General features: G+C 41.4%; 1 protein-coding gene across 1 annotated transcript in view; it reads right to left on the reverse strand.

The window, feature by feature from the left end:
- The window catches only part of DCAF5 (DDB1 and CUL4 associated factor 5), a 103,452-nt gene that overhangs the window by 60,726 nt on the left and 21,884 nt on the right, over positions 1-20,842 (reverse strand). Inside the window, exon 5 of the mRNA XM_054026507.1 lies at positions 14,984-15,113. Within this exon, the coding sequence (XP_053882482.1) occupies positions 14,984-15,113 (130 nt within the window). The remainder of the gene's footprint in view (positions 1-14,983; positions 15,114-20,842) is intronic.

Below are 20,842 nucleotides of genomic sequence, written 5' to 3' on the forward strand. Positions count from 1 at the left end.
GGCCAGTTCACTTCTTTCACAAATATTTTTGTGCCTTCTTCCATTTCATCCTTTATTCATAGACAAAGCTACAGACTTTTGCATTTGAGGGAGGAAGGGTGAAGGGGAAAGCATAAAAAAAAAAACAAGTTATCCTTCTTCAAACCCCTCCTTCAGACTCACCTCCACCCTTATGCCTACAGAACACAGCCAGATGACAACAGTTAGGCAGCTGAGTCAAGACTACTGCTAATTTTGCAAAATCATGCTTATTTTACTGTTAACTAATCCTTCTTCCATCCCCTCTCCATTTGCTTGTTTCATCCACCTGTTGAGTCTTCTCATAAACCTGTCCCAGAGAGCTCAACCTCTGAATCATCTTCATGACATATCTGTACAGCACCTAGCAGAATGGAGCCCTGATCCCTGTTTAGGTCCTCTAAGAGCCGCCGTAAATCTAAATAATAAGCGAGATCTACCAGACTGTAAAATGGTTTTTCAACAGAAACAGAAGACCTCTTGTTTGATTTAAAAAGCCAAGTGAAGAATACAATTTAAAAAAGAATCCTGCTATGACCACAGGGAATGGTCTGAATCACCTAATAGATCTCTTCCATCTCTAAATTCTCTGATTTAGGATTTTATTATTTAAATTGGTCAAAAGTAGCAGTTGTATGGTAAGGTGACGGTGTGTGAAGGGAATATACGTAAGCAGGATTCAAAGTAAAAACAAAAACCAGCAGATTCCACCAGACTGACGAGACACCAGATATGCCATAGGAAAGCGACCTTCAGACAAAAATGAAGGCACAAATTATCATTTCTGAAATGAAGCCGATTTGACATCAGTAAAAAGCAAGGTACACAGCTACCAGGGAAGGCAATGTGTTAGTCTGGAAATAATTCATTATGAATTACAAACTGCTGCACTTGAAAAGTGAATCTGTTACTATTACTTTACCTTAGCAGTTGAGCCAGAGTCAGACTGCAAGACTATCATGATGTTGGACACTAATACACACACACCAGGACTGACACTGCTAAGCAAATGAAACGAATGCAGCCACACCCCTCTTTGCTATCAAAAGTAATCACAACTTTCTTAAGTAACCGGTGATGGAAAGAATAAATCAATCTGATTATGGGGGTAGCGTTTTGCTGCTATATTAGTCCTTCCATTAGAGAATCCCAAAGCAGGGATTTACAACTAGCCAACCAGTTAAGGATCACATGCTTCCCTGTAAATGGGTAAACTGAGGTAGAGAAAGATAGCGAGATTTGTCCAGCTGACATCATGATAGAGTTGAAAATAGAAGTCAGGTTTTCTGACTCCCACTCTGTTATGTGAAGATACTTTTATTCTGCGGGGGCGGGGGGGACAAAAAAAAAAAAAAACCCTCTCTAAATATCCTTTCATGGTCCCATTTATTGACTGTTCCATAAAGGATTTTGTGATGCAGTTTTAATGAAAGCTGCTGTATATAATGAAGCTGAGTAGTACTGAACCAAGGCAGGAAAATATGTATGCTGGAAAGTTCATACCTTTCACAAAGCCTTGTACCTATTCACTGCTAACACTATTCTGGAATCAAAGCAGCATTTAATATATAACTGATGAAAGTGTTCCAGGTACCCTTTCACAAAAGATACTCCTAGCACAGGTCACTACCATTGTTGTAGTACAGAGTGCAGCCCTTTTCTTATGAGAATGCGCTTTGCATCCCTTCTCAAACACACCATCCTTACTCAGCCCATCCCTCTGCCGCTTTCCTCAAGCACATGAGAAATGAATATGTGCAAGAGAAACAAATAATCAAAGCAGTAGATCACTCCACTCCTTTTACACCACCACCTACATGTGACACAGAGGCCCATTGGGTACCAGCTGCAAAGGGTTTACTATTCTGTGACAGCAGTTCCTAACAGACCTGAAACTCACAACCCATAGCACATCACTTCCAAGATATTTATCCATAAAGAATATCATGTGAGGTTTACACTAAAAGCTGTCAAATGTATGTATTGCTACTAGATACTGGAAATGTGTTCTTATAGTTTGCATCAAAGTGTTAATTCCAGGCAAAAGTGAAAAACTGGTTTCTTGCCAGACCAGATATGTTTACCCATCTATCTGTTGAAATGTAAATTGAGTGTTGTCTCATTCACAATCACCTTCATGCAGATGAAGGATTGTGCAATTTATCAGAAAGAGCAGAACAGCAGGGGGGAAAAGAGCCTTATCTGGGGGTGCACTTCAAAGGTTTACTGGACTAGCTGAGGGACAAGGAAAGCACCCTATTATCCTGCATCTATGAAGTAAATGAACACAGTTTACACTCATGAAAATGGGATCAAAACCAGCCTGGAAATGCTGCAAAAAGCATTGGGGGAGATAAGCCTACTCTAGACAAGAGGTTAGCTTGGTTCATTTAGTCTAGTCTCTAGAAATTGTGTATTTTGTTTTATATGTAACCCTTCTGCTTCCATTATCCTTAACTTACTCTCTCTTGAATCTTGATATTTGATAAAAAACTTATTTTTGTTTTCACTATAGATATATCTCAGTGCTGTGGTATTGTACAAGGTATTGATCTGAAGTTGAATCATACAAGCTGGTGTGTGTACTGTTCCGTTAGGGACAGCATATCTGGTATTACTAGGAGCAAATCAGTGGATAAGCGACTGAACACTACAGGGGAATGGTTCAAAGGGGCTCAGGGACCAGGGAACACCTACTGTTAATCTGCAAGGCAAAGTACGGGCTGGCATAGCCCAGACAAGATTGTTTGGGTGGCTAACAGGCTGGAGGAGTCAGGGAGCTGACACAGTTAAGCACACACAAGTCTCCCCCTTGCTGGAGGCACAGGGGTAACAAGGTGACTCTCAGACTTGGGCATCTTGAGAACTGTCAAAACACCGAACTAAAAACAAACAAGTTCATTAACAATTCATCCTGAGTTTCAAAGACAAAGGAAAATAAACCCCTTATAAAAGGACAAGTCATTTGCCCTTTGAGACAAGGCTGAGATACAAAGGTGCCATTTCACAGTTATCACAAAGCAATAGCTTGTCTAAGGAAGAAATATATCTAGCAAGTGCACTACAGCCATCTTAGGAAACACCCCATGCCAGTGAATAGCTCTATTCCCCCCTCCCCCTTCCCTCTTGCTTGGCTCATGGCCTGTGTTTTTATGAGTGATTTAGTCTTTGTTCTGCAGGTGTTAAAAACCCTCATTATACACAGATATGGAGGTCATATTTTTACCTATAAACAGGGTTTTTTATTCCACCTTGTTTAATAATGCTTCCAATAGCCAGTCAAAAATAATTTGCCTTTCTATTTGTAATTGAGAGATCACAGATTGTGTTCACCAACGTTATTGATGCAAACAATCAGTAACTTCCTTTTAGAGCTTCTTCCCCCTAAAAGTCTAGCAGCTCCTTTGCAAGGGGACCCACAAACAACCCCTAGTGAATAAAGTCAATTTAACATGCGTATAGCTTCTCTCCTCTGACTGAAGAGTTTGTTTTTCCAGACTTAGGGTGACCAGATGTCCCGATTTTATAGGGACAGTCCCGATTTTTGGGTCTTTTTCTTATATACGCTCCTATTACCCCCCACCCCTGTCCCGATTTTTCACATTTGCTGTCTGGTCACCCTATCCAGACTAGTTCAGCATTGTACTTTATATATGTATACCTGGATCTCCTAATTTATCTAAGTATTAGAAATATTCATTTTGATACACTTACCTCTATCATATGGACACTGAACAAGTCTTAGTATTTATAAAAAAGCTTTGAGATCCTTAGCTAAAAGTGACAGGTTTTGTTACTAATGAGAAGCCATTCAACTAGGGTTACCATATTTTGTGCCTCCAAATGGAGGACACTCCACGGGGCCCCGGCCCCGCCCCCAACCCCGCCCCCAGCCTCGCCCACGCCCCCGCCCCAACTCCGCCCCCTCCCCTGCTTCCCGCGAACATTTGATTCGCGGGAAGCCTGAAGCAGGTAAGGGGGAGTGTGGGGGGAGGAGGCGCGGCCCAGGCTGGCCCCCCGGCGGCTCCAGCCTGGGTCGGCTCGGGCCCCGGGCCCCCGGCCGAGCATCCCCGGCCCGCCCAGCACTGCCGGTCCCCGGCGGCCCGGCAACCCCGGACCGGCTCCCGGCCCCGCGGGCCCGGACCGGCAACCCCGGCTCCCCGGCCCAGCGACCCTGGCTCCCCGGCCCCGCGACCCCCGACCGGCTCCCGGCCCCACGGGCCCGGACCGGCTCCCCGGCCCAGCGACCCTGGCTCCCCGGCCCCGTGACCCCAGACCGGCTCCCGGCCCCCGGCCCGGCAACCCCGGCTCCCGGCCCAGCGACCCTGGCTCCCCGCCCCGGCTTCCCGGCCCGGCACCGCGCCCCCGGCTCCCCGCCCGGCCCTGTGCCCCTGGACCCCGGCCCGGCACCGCGCGCCGGGCTCCTGGACCCCGGCCCGACACCGCGCGCCCGGCTCCTGGACCCCGGCCCGACACCGCGCGCCCGGCCCGGCTCCCGACCTGGCACCATGCCCCCGGCCCCGCACCGGCCCCGACACCAGCCAAATAGGCCCCGGCCGAGCACCACTGAGCCCTCCCAATTTTCCCGGACATGCCCGGCTTTTGGGGATTTCCCCCCGGACGGGGATTTGAGCCCCCAAAAGCCGGACATGTCCGGGAAAATCCGGACGTATGGTAACCCTACATTCAACTCAAAAAACCATCAGACTCCTCCAAAGTTTCACTTTAGAGATGGGCCACTACCCTATTCCACTCCCTTGCCACCTTCTCCTCCTCCCCTCCCCCCCAAAAAGAAGATTCAAATTAAAGAGCAGCCTTGCCTCTTAGACCTGGCACTCCTACATAGAAGAATATGAAGAACCTGCTCAGTGTAAGGTCCAACTACAATTTCTGAATGTGTGTTGGAAATTGGTCCAGTCTATATTTTAGATTAGTCTGTTTTCAGTGCAACCATTGATGACGCCAGTTATCAGCACCTGGTAAAAATTTTTAGTGTCCACAAGTTGTCTCCTAGCTTTCAGAGTCCATATTAACGGGAAGGAATGGAGGTGGGGGAAGTGACAGAACTACAAACATATAGTGCCATTCTCTTTTTGGGCAACTAAAACAGTTTACCACAGTAAGACTTCAGCAGTACCAGCCAGTGCCTATTTCTTCTCAGCTCTGGACCATCTGACCTGCAGCAGAGCTCAGGCTGCTACAAGTCTCGGTCTTGGGTTTAAAAGACTATGGTCTGGAGCAGGCCAGACTCTACTGGAAGTTTGAGAACACACACTTCAGTGGGAAGGAGGTGCAGTAGCACAGAGCTCAGCACAGAAGCTTGTTGCTAATGGACACAGACTGCATAGTTAACTCAAGTGATCGGTACCCCGGTTAGCCTAGCCCAGTTGTGAGCAGCAACACGGTAAAGCCATACTCAAGTTATTGTGCCCACACTGTTGCCATCCTCACTCATGTGAGTCATTAGGACTTCTGTGATCAAATCCCATGGTTCTCAGTGCTGCAGTAAGCAGAGATTAGCACTTCAGTGGTTTAGCATGCAGTCAGATTGCAAAGTGGGCCAGTTACCAGCCCGGACATAAGCAGCACTCTGGCTTTAGCCTATAACCCAAGACAGGCCAGCTAGCTCAGGTGTAAAGCACACCATACTCTGATGAGAGGCACATAGACAAAAGCCAAGTCAGAGGCAACATCTGAGTAAGATTCTGAGTCCATTGCCAAGTTAAGACAAGCTCTAAAAAGGCAGGGAGGCCAAAGAGAGATGACAGTACCAATCTCAAAAAGCTTGATTTACCTACCAGGTTGTATCCAGCAGAGACTCTTTGGTGATGTCTACACTGCAGCTAGAGGTGCAATTCCCATCGTGGGTAGACAGATTGGCACTACCTCAGCTTGAGCTAGCACACTAAAAATAGCAGCATGAACATTACAGCACAGGCTAGCCACTCAAGCTCAGACCATGGGTTAGCTAGCTGCTTGAGTGAGTCCAAGCCCACCAGACCCAAGTTGTCACCAGTGTTGCAACATCCACACAGGTCTAGCTCACTAAAAATAGCAAAGTGAGGGAGACTCAGTACTGTCTACCCGGGCTGGGAATCATACTTCCCAGTTGCAGCATAGACATACCTAGTGATAAGCATCTTTAGAAATACCTTAGGTAAGTGTGTATGGTATCTACACCAGCAAATTAGAAAAAAGTGTTCATCTCAGGAGTACAAATATTTGGCAGCAAATACACCAGCAGTTTGCTGTGCAAATTTTACAGATTTAAAGAAGCACCTCTGCTTTTAAACCACTGGAGCATTTAAACCACTGGAGCACTGCATTTTTCCAAAAGCTACCACCAAAGATTAGATGTGCACGTAAAACTTTAGGAAAGAGAAATGCTCGGCCGTGCAGAAAACAGGACTCACAGGTAAAGTGGTGGATAAAGTCTGAATGCAGTCACAAGAGCTTCAATACCTGATCCATTTCCAAAACAGTAATTATGCTGAAGGCTCCAACACCCTCAAAAATAGAACTACCACCATACAAAAATCCTCATCCTACAAAATCTGAAATAGTACCAAAGCTCTTCACAAATTCAATGGGGTTCCACTGTCAGTTTCAGTGGTTTACTGCATTACTTTTCACAGTGGTAAAAAGCAGTCTTCAGACACAATTGGAAATAAATGCGCAGATCTCAATTTAGCATCTAGGCATGAAGGGCATTTGTACTGAATTATGCATTGCCAGGCGGAGCCCAGGAGCAGAACAATAGCCAGTAGTGCAGATTAAGGGTGAGGTGTATCAGTTGAGCTGCATGGCACCACAGAACTCGAGTAAGAGGATGCTACAATTTAGGTCTGAGATGCATTTGTAGAACTGTGGGAGAGGACTGCAAGTCAGATTTGTGTTGCTTTGGTAGAGCTGTGGAGGCGAGAGTTTACACTGCATCTATTTGTCCTGTGCCTGTACTAGCTATCACCAGTAATTTCAACAAGTACAAAATTAGTCAAACTCACATCAAAAGGCAAAAATGGCGGGGAAGAGGAAATGAGTTGACAAAAATGCTGATGAGTAATAGTTGACAAAAATGCATTTCTTTATTTTTTGCTGCACACAGCAGCACAACTTTCATTTAGGAAAGAGGCTGGCAGATGTCCCAACATACACACACAAATATATATCGCATATAATTTTACTGTACTGAACCAATTAAACAGTTAGTGCTTATACATAGCCAAGCAAAGGGATGTGGTTTCTTGGCCATTTGAAGGGACTTCTGCAATCCCAAAGCTTGCGAATTAGCATTTATTTGTTTGTACCACATTGTCTGCTCTTGAGATTACTAATTTCTTTCTCCCCATTTGAATACCACAGCTCTTATCGCTTGACACTATGGAACATGAGGCTGGTGCCACAATATGGCCACAGAGCAGCACTAAAACCCCCACAGTTCCTTTTCCTCAGAATAGGTCCTTTTATGAACAGAGCTCCACTTAAAGCACAGTCATAAGATCAGACTACGTGCAGATCTTTTACTTCCACAAAGAATGGAGAGCACATTACAGTTGCTGTTTATTTAAGGTTGTCTAGATCAAGCAGTAATGCTTAACTAACATTCAAACTCATAAGTGCTCTTTCACAATGGAGGTTTGTGTCATTCACAGCAGGGGGAGAAAAAAGTACTAGAGAGAACCACTGGGAAGTATTATATGAATAAATAGCACCCCATTAATTTTAACTAGGAGAAAAGTCGGTACAGTCCAGACTAGATTTTTTCCTTAGGAATCAGAATTATTCTTACATTTCACTTACATAAGGGATGGGATTCAAAACAAAGGTTCCATAGTAGGCTTATTTGCCAGGTGGGAGGGGGGGAAATGTTGCACTGTATAGCAGAGTGCAGAGGCCTTACATTGGATCCAGCATCATGGAAGTTAACTCTTCAAGTTTCCATTAGCTCACACCCACACAGGTAGACAGGACTGAGGCAATAAGGAAAACCAGTCAGGAGTGAAGGGTTGGATTTTCAGTGGTGCAGACCACCTGAAGTTCCCATCCATTTCACTTGGTGGCGCTGTTGCTCAGCACTTGGAGACAGCAGTTACATTATATGTGTACCATTGTGAAAGCTTGCAGACAACCAACCAAAGCCTGCCTCAAATAGTGCTTTTCTGGCAAGCTTGTTAAAGATGCTGACTGGGCTACAACAAGAACCAGCCTGTATTAACCCAATGTATCTCACATGCACAACTTCCAAATTCTTTCGCTTCATTCACAGGAACACCTTGACATGTTAACATTCTGACTGTCAGTATGACACAGTGAGAGCTCTTCCCCAAACCATCTTAGTAGCTTAACTAAGCTACTGCAGAGAAGAAACAGTCTGACTTACTACTTTAGTGCCTTAGTATGTACAAATGATACCCTGCAAAGGTGCATATCTACAGCCTAATGCCATGTGTGCCAGTTCACTGAAATACAGCAGCTTGTAATAGCAAGGGGTTAAGTGGGTCAAGGAGACTATAATATTCTCCTTACTCCCCCTAATACAGTTAGGATGAGTCCATTCTGTGACTACAGAGGATTCTTTACAAGCTGTTCCACCTTGAGCTACAGAGCCACCTTTCAGTACTTTCTTTGGGGAGACAGGGTGAGAAATGCTCTCTTTTTGACTTTACTGGAGTCCTGAAGATACACTGAGTTTTACCCCACTTTACATTTTCCACATGATAGCCCCCACCTTTCCACTATATTCAGACAGGAAGGAACATCCTTAAAGTCCAAAGGATCTGCTCTTTAATTAATGGGAAGGTTCACTACTGAACCAAGTGAGGCAATCCCTACCTACAGAGCTGGAACTTGCTTCCTGGGCTTGGAGTATGAGAGAGGCAGTAAGACCACGTTCCAACTCAAGATGCTAATATGGATAAGATTCATTAGCCCAGCCCTCTTAGTTTTAGTAAGTTCTGTATGAATAGTAGTGCATCTTAGGCTCAGGTAAATTTTAGACAATTATTTATGCAAATAGCTTTTTCTTATCAGAAGGGGCAATATACACCGGAGTACTGTTCTCTTCGCTGAGAAAAGAAGTTCTACAAGACAACTAAGAGCTGATTTGATTTTAGGAGTTGCTTGTTTTGTTTTTAAGAGGTGGTGAAAGCTACTGTCTTAACCTCAACACCCAGCTACTTGAAAACAGACTGATTTATGTGACAAGGGCTAGAAGTCATAGTACGGCCATCAGATGGTAACTTTTGGTTATTACAAACCTTAGCTAGATTTGAACCAGTCTCTTACAGGTGAAGAGTTCCATATCTCACTACCAATCCCCTACGGAAACTATTCAGTTTCACCCCCTTTCACTCAACCAAACAAGACACTTGTTCCTGGACAGCATTTAACACCTTCACCCTTCAAGAATGAGGAATAGGGGTGCAAGCTCAGCATCCCCATCATGAACAGCAGTCAAAAGCACTAATGGGAGTTCATGGGAATGTTTTGTTTGCTGACCATTTCAAAAGTGGAAGATGGCAAAAAACAAGAGGCACCTAAATCCATTCTGATCTCAAGTGATTTCCAGATTAGTTGACATAGGTAAGAATAAACCTCATCTGACTTTGCTAAAGAGAGAGAACTGAGATGGAGAAATAGACAGTATATCCTTTAACAGGTTCCAGGTTTAAAAAAAGTGGAAAACTTGAGAATTTAAAAATACTGTGTAATTAGACATGTCCAAAGGAGAAAATATGTAATCTGCCTTATTTATTTACTCCAGGCAGTTCTGTACAATACATTCTTCACTCTTGTAAGCAAAGATAATTTTCAAGACATGCACAAACATGTTTTTTGGGTACACAATATGGATTCTAGACACCATCTAGTGGCACAAAAGCCTTATGACAGCTCAGTCTGAACAGTCATCCTCCTCAAGGATTTGCAAAAGCAGTGTAGCATTTTCTTTAGAGCAGTGGTTCTCAAACTTTTGTACTGGTGACCCCTTTCACACAGCAGGCCTCTGTGTGCGACCCCCCCTTATAAATTAAAAACACTTTTTTATATATTTAACACCATTACAAATGCTGGAGGCAAAGCGGGATTTGGGGTGGAGGCTGACAGCTCGTGACCCCCATGTAATAACCTCGTGAGCCCCTGAGGGGTCCCGACCCCCAGTTTGAGAACCCCTGCCTTAGAGAGCTCACTAAACCTGGTTCTAAGGTATTATTAAAGAAAGAAGGACAATAAGTAAGGCCCATATGATTTTGGAGATCTGTTTCTTTCAACAAAACCACCTTATGCCCCAGCTAGGCTTCATACAGCGCTGTTTGTGTTTGATCAGCACTTCACATGTTAGCACTCAGGAGCCAAAGCACCATACTCAAGATTCCCAAAATATCAATGCAACAGAAAAATGCACTTGCTGTGTTGAATCAGTTTGGCAACAGAAAAGCAGTTAAGTGACTTGTCTTGTATTTAGAGATTAGCTCTTTCTATTGGTTTCTTTTTAGTGGTCATTCTCTCATACAAGATGTAACCTAGGACTCATTTAGTCAGTTCATGATCAAATTTAAGACTTGACCAATTAAACTTTTGAGACCTATCTCAAGCCTGTGTAACTTCCCCTATCTTTCCCCACATATTTAGAGGAAAGTTTGGCTTCTCATTTGATCACTACACTGCAATAGTTAGAAAGCTGCTACTGTCTTCTGCTAATCGGAAGGCTGATCCATTTCAAAGCCTGGGACAAGTTGTACTCACACAGCAGGAACAAAAAACTGAAAAATATTTTACAGTTTTTATGGTTAAATTAGAAGGGGTGAGGAGTGCTGCTTCTTATAGTGTCATGGCTGCTAATCTCTAGTGGCTGATGAACAGAAGGTATAAAAGCCTCGTTACTGATAGAAATTCTCCTTAGCGCAAATGGCAAAGACTTTTGTATTTTAGAACAAAATAACCTGGGATTATAACCCAGTTAATTCATATGGTATAAGGCTAGAAGGGACCACCGATCATCTAGTCTGACCTCCTGCACATCACAGACCATAGAATTTTTCCAAAATAATTCCTGTTTGAACTAGAGCATATATTTTAAAATCACCAGATATAGGGAAGCCACTACCACAACGTTATCCTCACTGTTAAAAATTACGCCTTATTTCCAGTCTGAAATTGTCTAGCTTCAGCTTCCAGCCATTGATCTTTTTATACTTTTGTCTGCTAGACCGTCAAATTTTTGTTTCTCCTGTAAGTACTTATAGACTGATCAAGTCAGCCCTCAGTCTTCTCTGTAAGCTAAACAGATGGAGCTCTTTGAGTATCACTATAAGGCAGGTGTTTCAATCCTTTCATCATTCTCATGGCTCTTCTATGAACCTTCTCCAGTTTATCAACAGCTTTCTTGAATTGTTGACACCAAAACTGGATGCAGTATTCCAGCGGCAGTCGCATTAGTGAGACATACAGAAGGTAATGTAACCACCTTACCCCTTTCACTTTTCCCCTGTTTCTACCTCCAAAGATCACATTAGCCCTTTTGGCCACAGCATCACACTGAGTTCATGTTCAGCTGACTGAAGAAATCTGTGGGGGTGATGGTGGATAGAGTCACTGCTTCCCAGGATAGAGTCCCCCACCCTGAATGGCCTACATTCTCTGTTCCTAGATGTATAAGTTTACAGTCTATTTTGACCCCTTCTCACCATCCCAGCCAGCTTGGGCGGTGGGGGTTGCTATATCACACAACATCCTCCAGTGTAGAAAACTAGAACAGCTGAGGCATACTTCTGAAACTACACAAAAGCCTTGTCTAGATTAGAGTTTAAAGAGTTGATGTTAAGGCGGTTAGCAAGTTGGCCAACACAGCTGAAGAGTCTAGTGTAGACAAGGCATCCGGCCGTTAACACATGCTTAACTCATAGAGTTGTTAAACTGGTCAAGTTAAAGTATGTGCTAAGGCAGAGTACCTTGTCTACACACTACGCTTAAAATATGCAAGTCTTTGCCAACATATTCCAGTCCAGTCAAAGCCTCAGCGGCCTAATCCTGCATCCCTTAGTCAGTGGAAAAAAAAAAAAAAAAAAAAACTCACTGAAGTCAATTATGGGACTTTCTTGAGTAAGAGATGCAGAATCTTGCCCTAAATGAGGATTTCATATGTCTGACATTCAACTTCTCCCTGCAAAGTTTATTATTTTGTTCAACAATAAGCCTGTTAAATCCAGAACAATATAAATAGCAGCCAAAAGACAGAACATACTCAGATTGGTGACTCTTTTTAAGGTGACCATTTTGGGTATCAGCAAGAACAAAGCTATACAAGTATGAATTAAATTAGTGCCCTCTGAAATAATAGGCAAAGTTGGTTATTCCTCCCTTCCCTGCCCCAAGCTCTCCATTCTGCAGTAAGTTACTGCTTACTAAGGCTAAGCAATGGGGCAGAGGAGTGTCTTAAGGTTGGAGATCTTAGTTATTCTACAAGTCAGTGAGAGAAGCAGAACACCATCAGGTTCTGAGGGGAAAAAAGATCACTACTGACTCCTTAGAGACCAACCCAGAGACCTGGCAGGATGGAAATAAAGGTCTAAAATGTAGAAACAGAAAAGTATGAACTCGCCAGCAAGAGAGTGCTATCACGGCCAGAAAAAAAGTTAGTACATGCATAAAAATGGTACCATCTTACATATATTTATTCAAGATAATTTCTGCTGCATTTAATGACAATTTTGGCTACTTTCTAGGTCATGTTAGCCCAGCACAGCACAGCCATCTATTTGGGAGAGCACATTTCACTCTATTCTAGCTCATCTAGGAATTTGGTAACTAAGGGCTTATCTATACGGAGCAACTTTCTGGCATAACTATACTGCTGTAACTCCCCATGTGGACACTTATTCTGGAATAGAGAGCTGTGTCATGACATAAGTTAAACTGGAAAAAGGCACTCATTCTACAATAAACGTCCATACTGAGAGTTATAACAGTAGAGTTATGCCAGTACATTTCCCTGCGTAGACAAGCCCTGAGTTACAACCATGGAAGCTTTATTACCATAGATAGGGGTGAGCCAGAAACAAAGAGCCCAGATTGCTTATCTTTTTACAAGCAAAAAAGATATTTTATAGTATTGACAAAGGAAAAACTGAGCTGGGAACCTGACTGTATCAGTGAAACTGGGACACAGAATTCTACAATTAAACTGTTAGTAATTATTTAGGGCTTGTCTACACAGACAGCGCACTGCAACCTGGAGTGTAAACATAGTACACAGGCTAGTACGGGGTAAGTGTCCATGTGGATCCTGCTCATATGCACGAAGAGTTCCCTACTGCATTTTGATCTATTCCGGAAAGCATACTACAGAATTTGTAGTGTATGGCAGCAGGATCCACCCAGACACTTAGTGGGCGGCAGACTGGTGCAGAGGTGATTTAGACCCTAGCTTGCCTCAAAAAAAGAGTGTTTGCATAGAGAAGCCCTTAAACTAGAACTTCATGTTAAAGGGATGAGCAAGGACAACAATGCTCATTAAGGGCTAAATAAGTCTCAGTAACTATCAGAAAAGTTACAGTTAGCTTAGCGTTGAAAGTATGGAAAAGATCAGGTAAGGCAATTTAGATACAGATTCTAACTACTCTTTTAGTTCACTCTCTCAACATTTAGATGGTTGACGTGTAGCATTACAAGGCAGCCAATGAGGGACTCTCACAGATCTTCCAAGTGAGAGAGTTCCACAGCCAAGGACCCATGGGAAAGTCCTGATTAAAACTAGGTACCAAAACACAAAACCAATCCATTACACAATTCACAGTTTAAATAAATCAGAGTCCATCATTCTGTCATCAGTACAATGGATGTCTCAACAGGTTTAAATGAGTTTTCTATAAAAGCCAGTCCTAATCTAATTCCATTAGATGAAGATTAGTCTGCTCTACCAGTGGATACGTAATAAATACAAGTGCGCTGTTGTCTGAGTAAAATTGTAAATCTGGGGCTATGGGCAGTGTAAATCACTGTAAATTCATTCGCTTGGAATTCTCTTTCATTTATCGGCACGTGCCAATTTTCTTTACTGTAATGTCATTTGCGTATTTCCAATTACGAAACAAGAAAAAACAAAAAGGGAAATTTTATACATTTACTTGAACTGCTCAAAAGAATTCTCAGATTATGCTGATCAAGAGAAAATTAAATTTAGTTCTAAAGTTAAATTTGTAAAAAGGGAGAAAGAAGAAGAAGAACGTTCCTTCCCAAAAAAGCAGCTCCAAAAGAAAAATTCTAAGTGCACATACCACACTCAGATGTTGCACATTAGGGATGTCCTTCATTTTAAAAGGAAGTACATCTCCCCTAATACTGTAATCGCACACACTCATTTTTAAATTGTACATTTTTGCCAGAAAGCAGAATAATGAAGTTGAATTAGACAATAGAAGTCTGAGTATCCATAGGACTTTTTGAATATCTGAAACCCTTGGATAACTGGGAGTTGCTGCTGGGTCAGCTCACCCAAGGCACACAGACTTTGGAGACTGATGGCTTTTCCTCCAGTTACTCAAAAACAGCTAGCTTCCACTAAGGTTGCGCACTCTACCAGTATTTCAGTGCATCAATGCTGGGTGTAAAGTTAAGATGCAGTGATGATAGCCTGGTGAGCCTTTCAGCTTTCCAAAATTCCTGGGGAGATGAAGCTCCATTATGAATAAAAGGAGTTTTTGTATAAATCAAGGTTCTACTATATATATATATACACACACACACACACACACACACACACACACATATACACACACACACACACACAATTAATCCTCCATTATTGCAAAACTTCGTGCTCTAAAATTTTTTATTGTGCCTCTCATTCAGGTCCTTTCTCACCACCCCACATTTGGACCACAGCTAGTTGAATGGCATGCCAGCACCTATGAAAAGAAGATTAGGCAACATAATACTCTATAAGAATAAAAAGACAGCCAGCTCTTACCTCTGTGGTTTGCGAATATCCCAAAGTCCCACACCCTCTTTAGAGTTGGCAGTAGCCAGTAATCTGGGTTCTACTGGATTAAACATCACACTATGAAAGGCTGATGGGTAGTTTGCCAAGCAGAAGGGATCTGTTGAAAAAAAAAAAAAAAAGAAAAAAGATTTCAGACATAAGAACAAACAATGCATGCAACTGTTCTGATGCAATGATTTTGCAACTCAGTATACCATTTCCATATAGTGATCTGAAAATACAGACACATTTCCCTGCAGATTCTTACATTAAACACATTCCAAACAACAAGTTTCAGAGTAACAGCCGTGTTAGTCTGTATCCGCAAAAAGAAGAACAGGAGTACTTGTGGCACCTTAGAGACTAACAAATTTATTAGAGCATAAGCTTTCGTGGACTACAGCCCTAAGGTGCCACAAGTACTCCTGTTCTTCTTATTCCAAACAACATAACTGATGTTTTGAAATCCACCCACATATATCATCTTTGCCCAGTGTGGAAAAATCCCATATATGGCAGTTTAAGAAAATTCTCCACGTAGAAGCTTAACAGAAGAGTTTAAGGCCATGACATTATACAGATCCAAAATTTCAATCTCATTAAGATGGAAGGCAAAAGCTGATCCTAAGTCAGTGGGTTCTTAAATCAGCAGTTTTCAAAGTTTCATAGTGCAAACCACATATTTACTAAAGGAATAAATTTCATGGAGCCCTCCCCATTCATAAAAGGCAACTGCAGTACTTGCTTACATGGAAAAGTAACATTACTTAATGAAATTTGGCAGCTAGAAACAAGGGGAAAGAGTCAGAACCATGTGAGAAGCCATCTCTCCACAAATCACTGCAGATTACAAATGCTCTAAAGATCAGTGTCAGAGAACCACTGGCTGTGTCATTTATTTTAATTCTAAGTGTTATTCAATAGTTTTGTGATTCACAGAGATGTGCTGAAGTTCAGAGGAAACATACCTGGTACACGTAACATCACATGTAGGTAAGTTACTTGGTTAAGCAGGTTTATGATTCCAATAGCATAATCTGCATCAGCTTTTTATTCAGTGGACATGAAAAAATTAGTATAAGTTACATCAATTTTACGTTCTGTGGTGACCGCAATCAGCCCTGGCTGAATATGGGCACAACTCCTTTAAAAATCAGCATTAAAGAGTCTCAGCACCTCTGAAACTCAGGTCACTTGTATTGGGTTTTTAACATTAAGCACTCAAGTTTGAAAGTGTTGGCAAAAGTTCGTACTACCCAGCAGAAGTAGTGTCACTATGACTCCATGGTAATACAAGAGTATTCTAATTACTTACATTTATTTTTGTAATCACTAACAAACTACCTTCAAGTCTTATACACAGAACAATAAAAATAAAACCAATAAAAATGCATAAAAACTTTTTAAAGAGAAAGACATGCAACTAACATGACATGTGCCTGCCATCATCTCAATTCTTCTACTTGTAGATTACATGCTATTCTGCCACATTTTTTTGACTCAGCTCTTCAGAGCAAGGACTTTTTCCTTAAGTGTCTGTATAGTGCCTACTACAAATTTGGCACCTATCCAGTTTGGGACCTCTGAGCAGTGAAGCATTTAAAAGAAACATGAGGATCTGCTATCCGGTTTGAAGAGGAGCTTCTCTACCATTAGAAATCACTGGAAATGGAAGAGTAAGTTGTTTTAAACTGACTGACTTTTGGGTCCCACATTTGCAAGCATCCAACATTTTGGAGATCTATAAATATCAGGGCTATTTTTAAGGGAGGGGGGTGGTTTGTTTTTCTTTTAAAAAAGAAGTTTCAGTTTCTAGTTTCTATTCATTAGAGAGATTACCTGGACATCATAAACTGAACACTAAGTTTGAGAAGTTATCCCTGTGATTTCCTCCCAAATGATCCCATTATTCATAGTCTACCCCAGGGGTCGGCAACCTTTCAGAAGTGGTGTGCCGAGTCTTCATTTATTCCCTCTAATTTAAGGTTTCGTGTACCAGTAATACATTTTAACGTTTTTAGGTCTCTTTCCATAAGTCTATAATATATAACTAAACTATCGTTGTATGTAAAGTAAGGTTTTTAAAATATTTAAGAAGCTTTGTTTAAAAATTAAATTAAAATGCAGACCCCTCCTACCAGTGGGCCAGTGTGAGTGCCACTGAAAATCAACTTGTGGTTGCCTACCCCTGGTCTACCCTATAGCTACCCATGACTGGCTTTTGGTGCTCTTGAAATTGACTTATTTTTTAGGAATACTTTTAACCAATTTGCAGCCCACAAGGGGTCAATGGTTGCCATTGATGGCACATGTCAAATGCCTACAGCTGAGCCAAGTACCTCCACTGAATAGCTAGTGTGACCTCTAACTATGAAGGGGAAAAGGCGAATAGAAGGCAAATTCACCGAGCACAGGACAGATAAAGGGACCCTGTGTTTTAATAGAGACTCCCTTTGTAGCTTTGGTCAAGTCTCAGCCTCCAACTGATCTCAATTTTACAGACAGGGAAATGTTTCTATTTTATAGTGCTGTTCTGGTGATTAAAGTTTATGAAAAGCTATTACAAGTGCTAAAATTTATTGGAAGGCACACACAACCCTCCAGAGACTGCAGGCCTAACAGCTCCTAAAGCTGAGGTCTAGAGAGCGGTCCCTTAAAACACACTTGCCTGGTGACAGCTAGGCACGGGCCCCAACACAAGCAGCAGGCCTAAATTTCTCCCTCCCATTTTTACAGAAGATCAGTTAAATTTGGAGTACCCAAGACTGTCCTGTGTGTAGTAGTGTGATCAGGAGGGGCAAACATTTGTTTGGCAAGCCCACCCAAAGCACTAAGGCTGGCTCTAGTCAACAGGCAGTTTCAAAAGCAGACTAACGGTAGAACCGATCCTTTCAGTTTACATCATCAAATCGGGTTCCTGCTGGGACATAAATGCTGTATCATTAAAACGGCAGCCCTCACTGAGAAACACAGACCCCATTCACCGAATGGAGATCCTGGAATAGTGCCAGATTGCCAAATGAAGGGTTTTTTTATTTAGTAAATATTCACTTGGCCGAGTTACTGTAACTAAATCACTGGAATTTCACCTGCATTAAAGACACACTTACCTTTCAAAGTACAGCACTGTACTTTTCTCCTAATTTACAAAAGTCTGACAATTTGTTTAATTAAAAACAGATTATACTATCCAAATTAGTCAATTTAATTAAGGGATTTAATTTGGTTATCGTTCTCTTCTGCTTTATTTCACACTTGCAGCTCTCACACATAGCAATATGAAAAGGTTTGTTTCTTACAAGAGACGTTCAATACCATCCCTCCCAAAGCTTGAGAAAACAGGTTTTTAAAAGGGAAAGTCTATGCAAGAGATTGAGGGCTTGGGGGAACTGAATTCCACTCTATGGCTGTTAGTTAAAATAGAATATATTCTAGTAGCTTATATATGAGATTTGAGATTTTAAAAGGAGTTTGCCAGACTTTAAGGATTTTGACCCTGCATACATTTACTAGTAGGCATAGTGCTCACTACCACAAATGGTCCCATTGAAATCAGTGAGAGTACTTACTGGCACTTATAGTGGGGAGCACTACGTCTTGTAGCAAAATGATTACAAGCTTGGGACTTAAATGCTGCACTGGAGCCTCCATACATGTTTGTTTCTATTTAATCACTAGAAAACATGCAGACTTCATACTGACACCGAACAACCCCTGGACAAAAGGCCATCCTTATCAATAAACCTCTTAAGAAGCTGCCCCAGAACCATCTCAAATGTATCGAGTGCAATCCTGCTCCACGTTAGTTATAAGGCCATCTCTTAAATGAGTGTCAGTAACAGGTACAGCTGAAGCAGTGACAAATATGATTTAATTGCAAGTATAGGTAAGTACAAATGATTTCAGAAGCCTTAGTTAAACTTGAGTTTAGCCATATGATGCTAAATACAGTTTCATCTTTTGCACACTTGCAGTTAAACAGTGCTCAGCTCTACCTGTTGCTAACACCCATTGTCTGTACTGGGAAAACTACCTGTTGCTGATAAGGCTTTACAGTCTGTCTTGTCAGAAAGAGACAATAAAAGAGGGTGGGTTTTGTTGTTGTTTTTTGTTTGTTTGGTTGGTTGAAGAAAAAACTATTCAGAGACCTACCTGTTTAGTTAGGTGTTCACTCAATATGGTGTATTTTAATAAACCTAATTGTATACTTACCCAACAGTGGGACTATTAGAGATACACTATCAAGTAGTTTAGTTCAAAAATTGAGAATTAAAAAAAAAAAAAAGAGTTTTGCATAGGGCTGTCACTTAATCGCAGTTAACTCACGAGATTAACTCAAAAAAATTAATGATTAAATATATTAATCGCAGTTTTAACCGCACTGTTAAACAATACAATACCAATTAAAATTTATTAAATTTTTTGGATGTTTTTCTACATTTTCATATATATTGATTTCTATTACAACACAATACAAAGTGTACAAGTGCTCACTTTATAATTTTTTACAATGCAAATATTTGTAATAAAAAATAATATAAACAAAAGAAATAGTATTTTTCAATGCACTATAGTACTTGTATGAGCTGAAATCTTTGTCCTGAAAATGCAACTTACAAACGTAGATTTTTTTTTGGTCACATAAATTGCACTCAAAAACAAAACATTGTAACACTTCAGAGACTACAAGTCCACTCAGTTCTACTTCTCCTGCAGCCAATCGTTAAGACAAACAAGTTTGTTAACATTTACGGGAGATACTGCTGCCTGCGTCTTATTTACAATGTCACCTGAAAATGAGAACAGGCATTCTCATGGCACTTTTGTAGCCAGTGTTGCAAGGTATTTGCATGCGAGATATGTTCAACATTTGTATGTCCCTTCCTTCTTCAGACACCATTCCAGGGGACATGCTTCCATGCTGATGATGCTCGTTAAAAAAATAAATGTGTTAATTAAATTTGTGACTGAACTCCTTGGGGAAGAATTCTATGTCTCCTGTTCTATTTTACCAGCATTCTGCCATATATTTCATGTTATAGCAGTTTCGGATGATGATCCAACATATGTTCATTTTAAGAACACTTTCACAGAAGATTTGACAAAACGCAAAGAAGGTACCAATGTGATATTTTTTAAAATAGCTACAGCACTCGACCCAAGGTTTAAGAATCTGAAGTGCCATCCAAAATCTGAGAGGGATGAAGTGTGGAGCATGCTTTCAGAAGTCTTAAAAGAGCAACACTCAGATACAGAAACTACAGAACCTGAACCAGAAAAAGGGAAAATCAACTTTCTGCTGGTGGTATCTGACTCAGATGATGAAAATGAATATGTGTCGGTCCGCTTTGCTTTGGACAGTTATTGAGCAAACCCATCATCAGCATGGACGCATGTCCTCTGGAATAGTGGTTGAAGCATGAAGGGGCATATGAATCTTTAGAGTATCTGGCACAAATATTTTGCGACCCCGCCTACAACAGCATCATGCAAACATCTGTTCTCACTTTCAGGTGACGTAAACAAGAAGCAGGCAACATTATTTCCTGCAAACGGTAACCAAACTTGTTTGTCTGAGCGATTGTTTGAACTAGGACCGAGTAGACTTGTAGGCTCTAAAGTTTTACATTGTTTTATTTTTTCAAATGCAGTTATTTTTTTGTACATAATTCTACATTTGTAAGTTCAACTTTCATGATAAAGAGACTGCACTGCAGTACTTGTATTAGGTGGATTGAAAAATACTATTTCTTTTGTTTTTTACAGTGCAAATATTTGTAATAAAAAATATAAAGTGAGCACTGTACACATTGTATTCTGTGTTGTAATTGAAATCAATATATTTGA

Source organism: Malaclemys terrapin, chromosome 4 (genome assembly GCF_027887155.1).
Source record: "Malaclemys terrapin pileata isolate rMalTer1 chromosome 4, rMalTer1.hap1, whole genome shotgun sequence".
Taxonomy (NCBI): domain Eukaryota; kingdom Metazoa; phylum Chordata; order Testudines; family Emydidae; genus Malaclemys; species Malaclemys terrapin.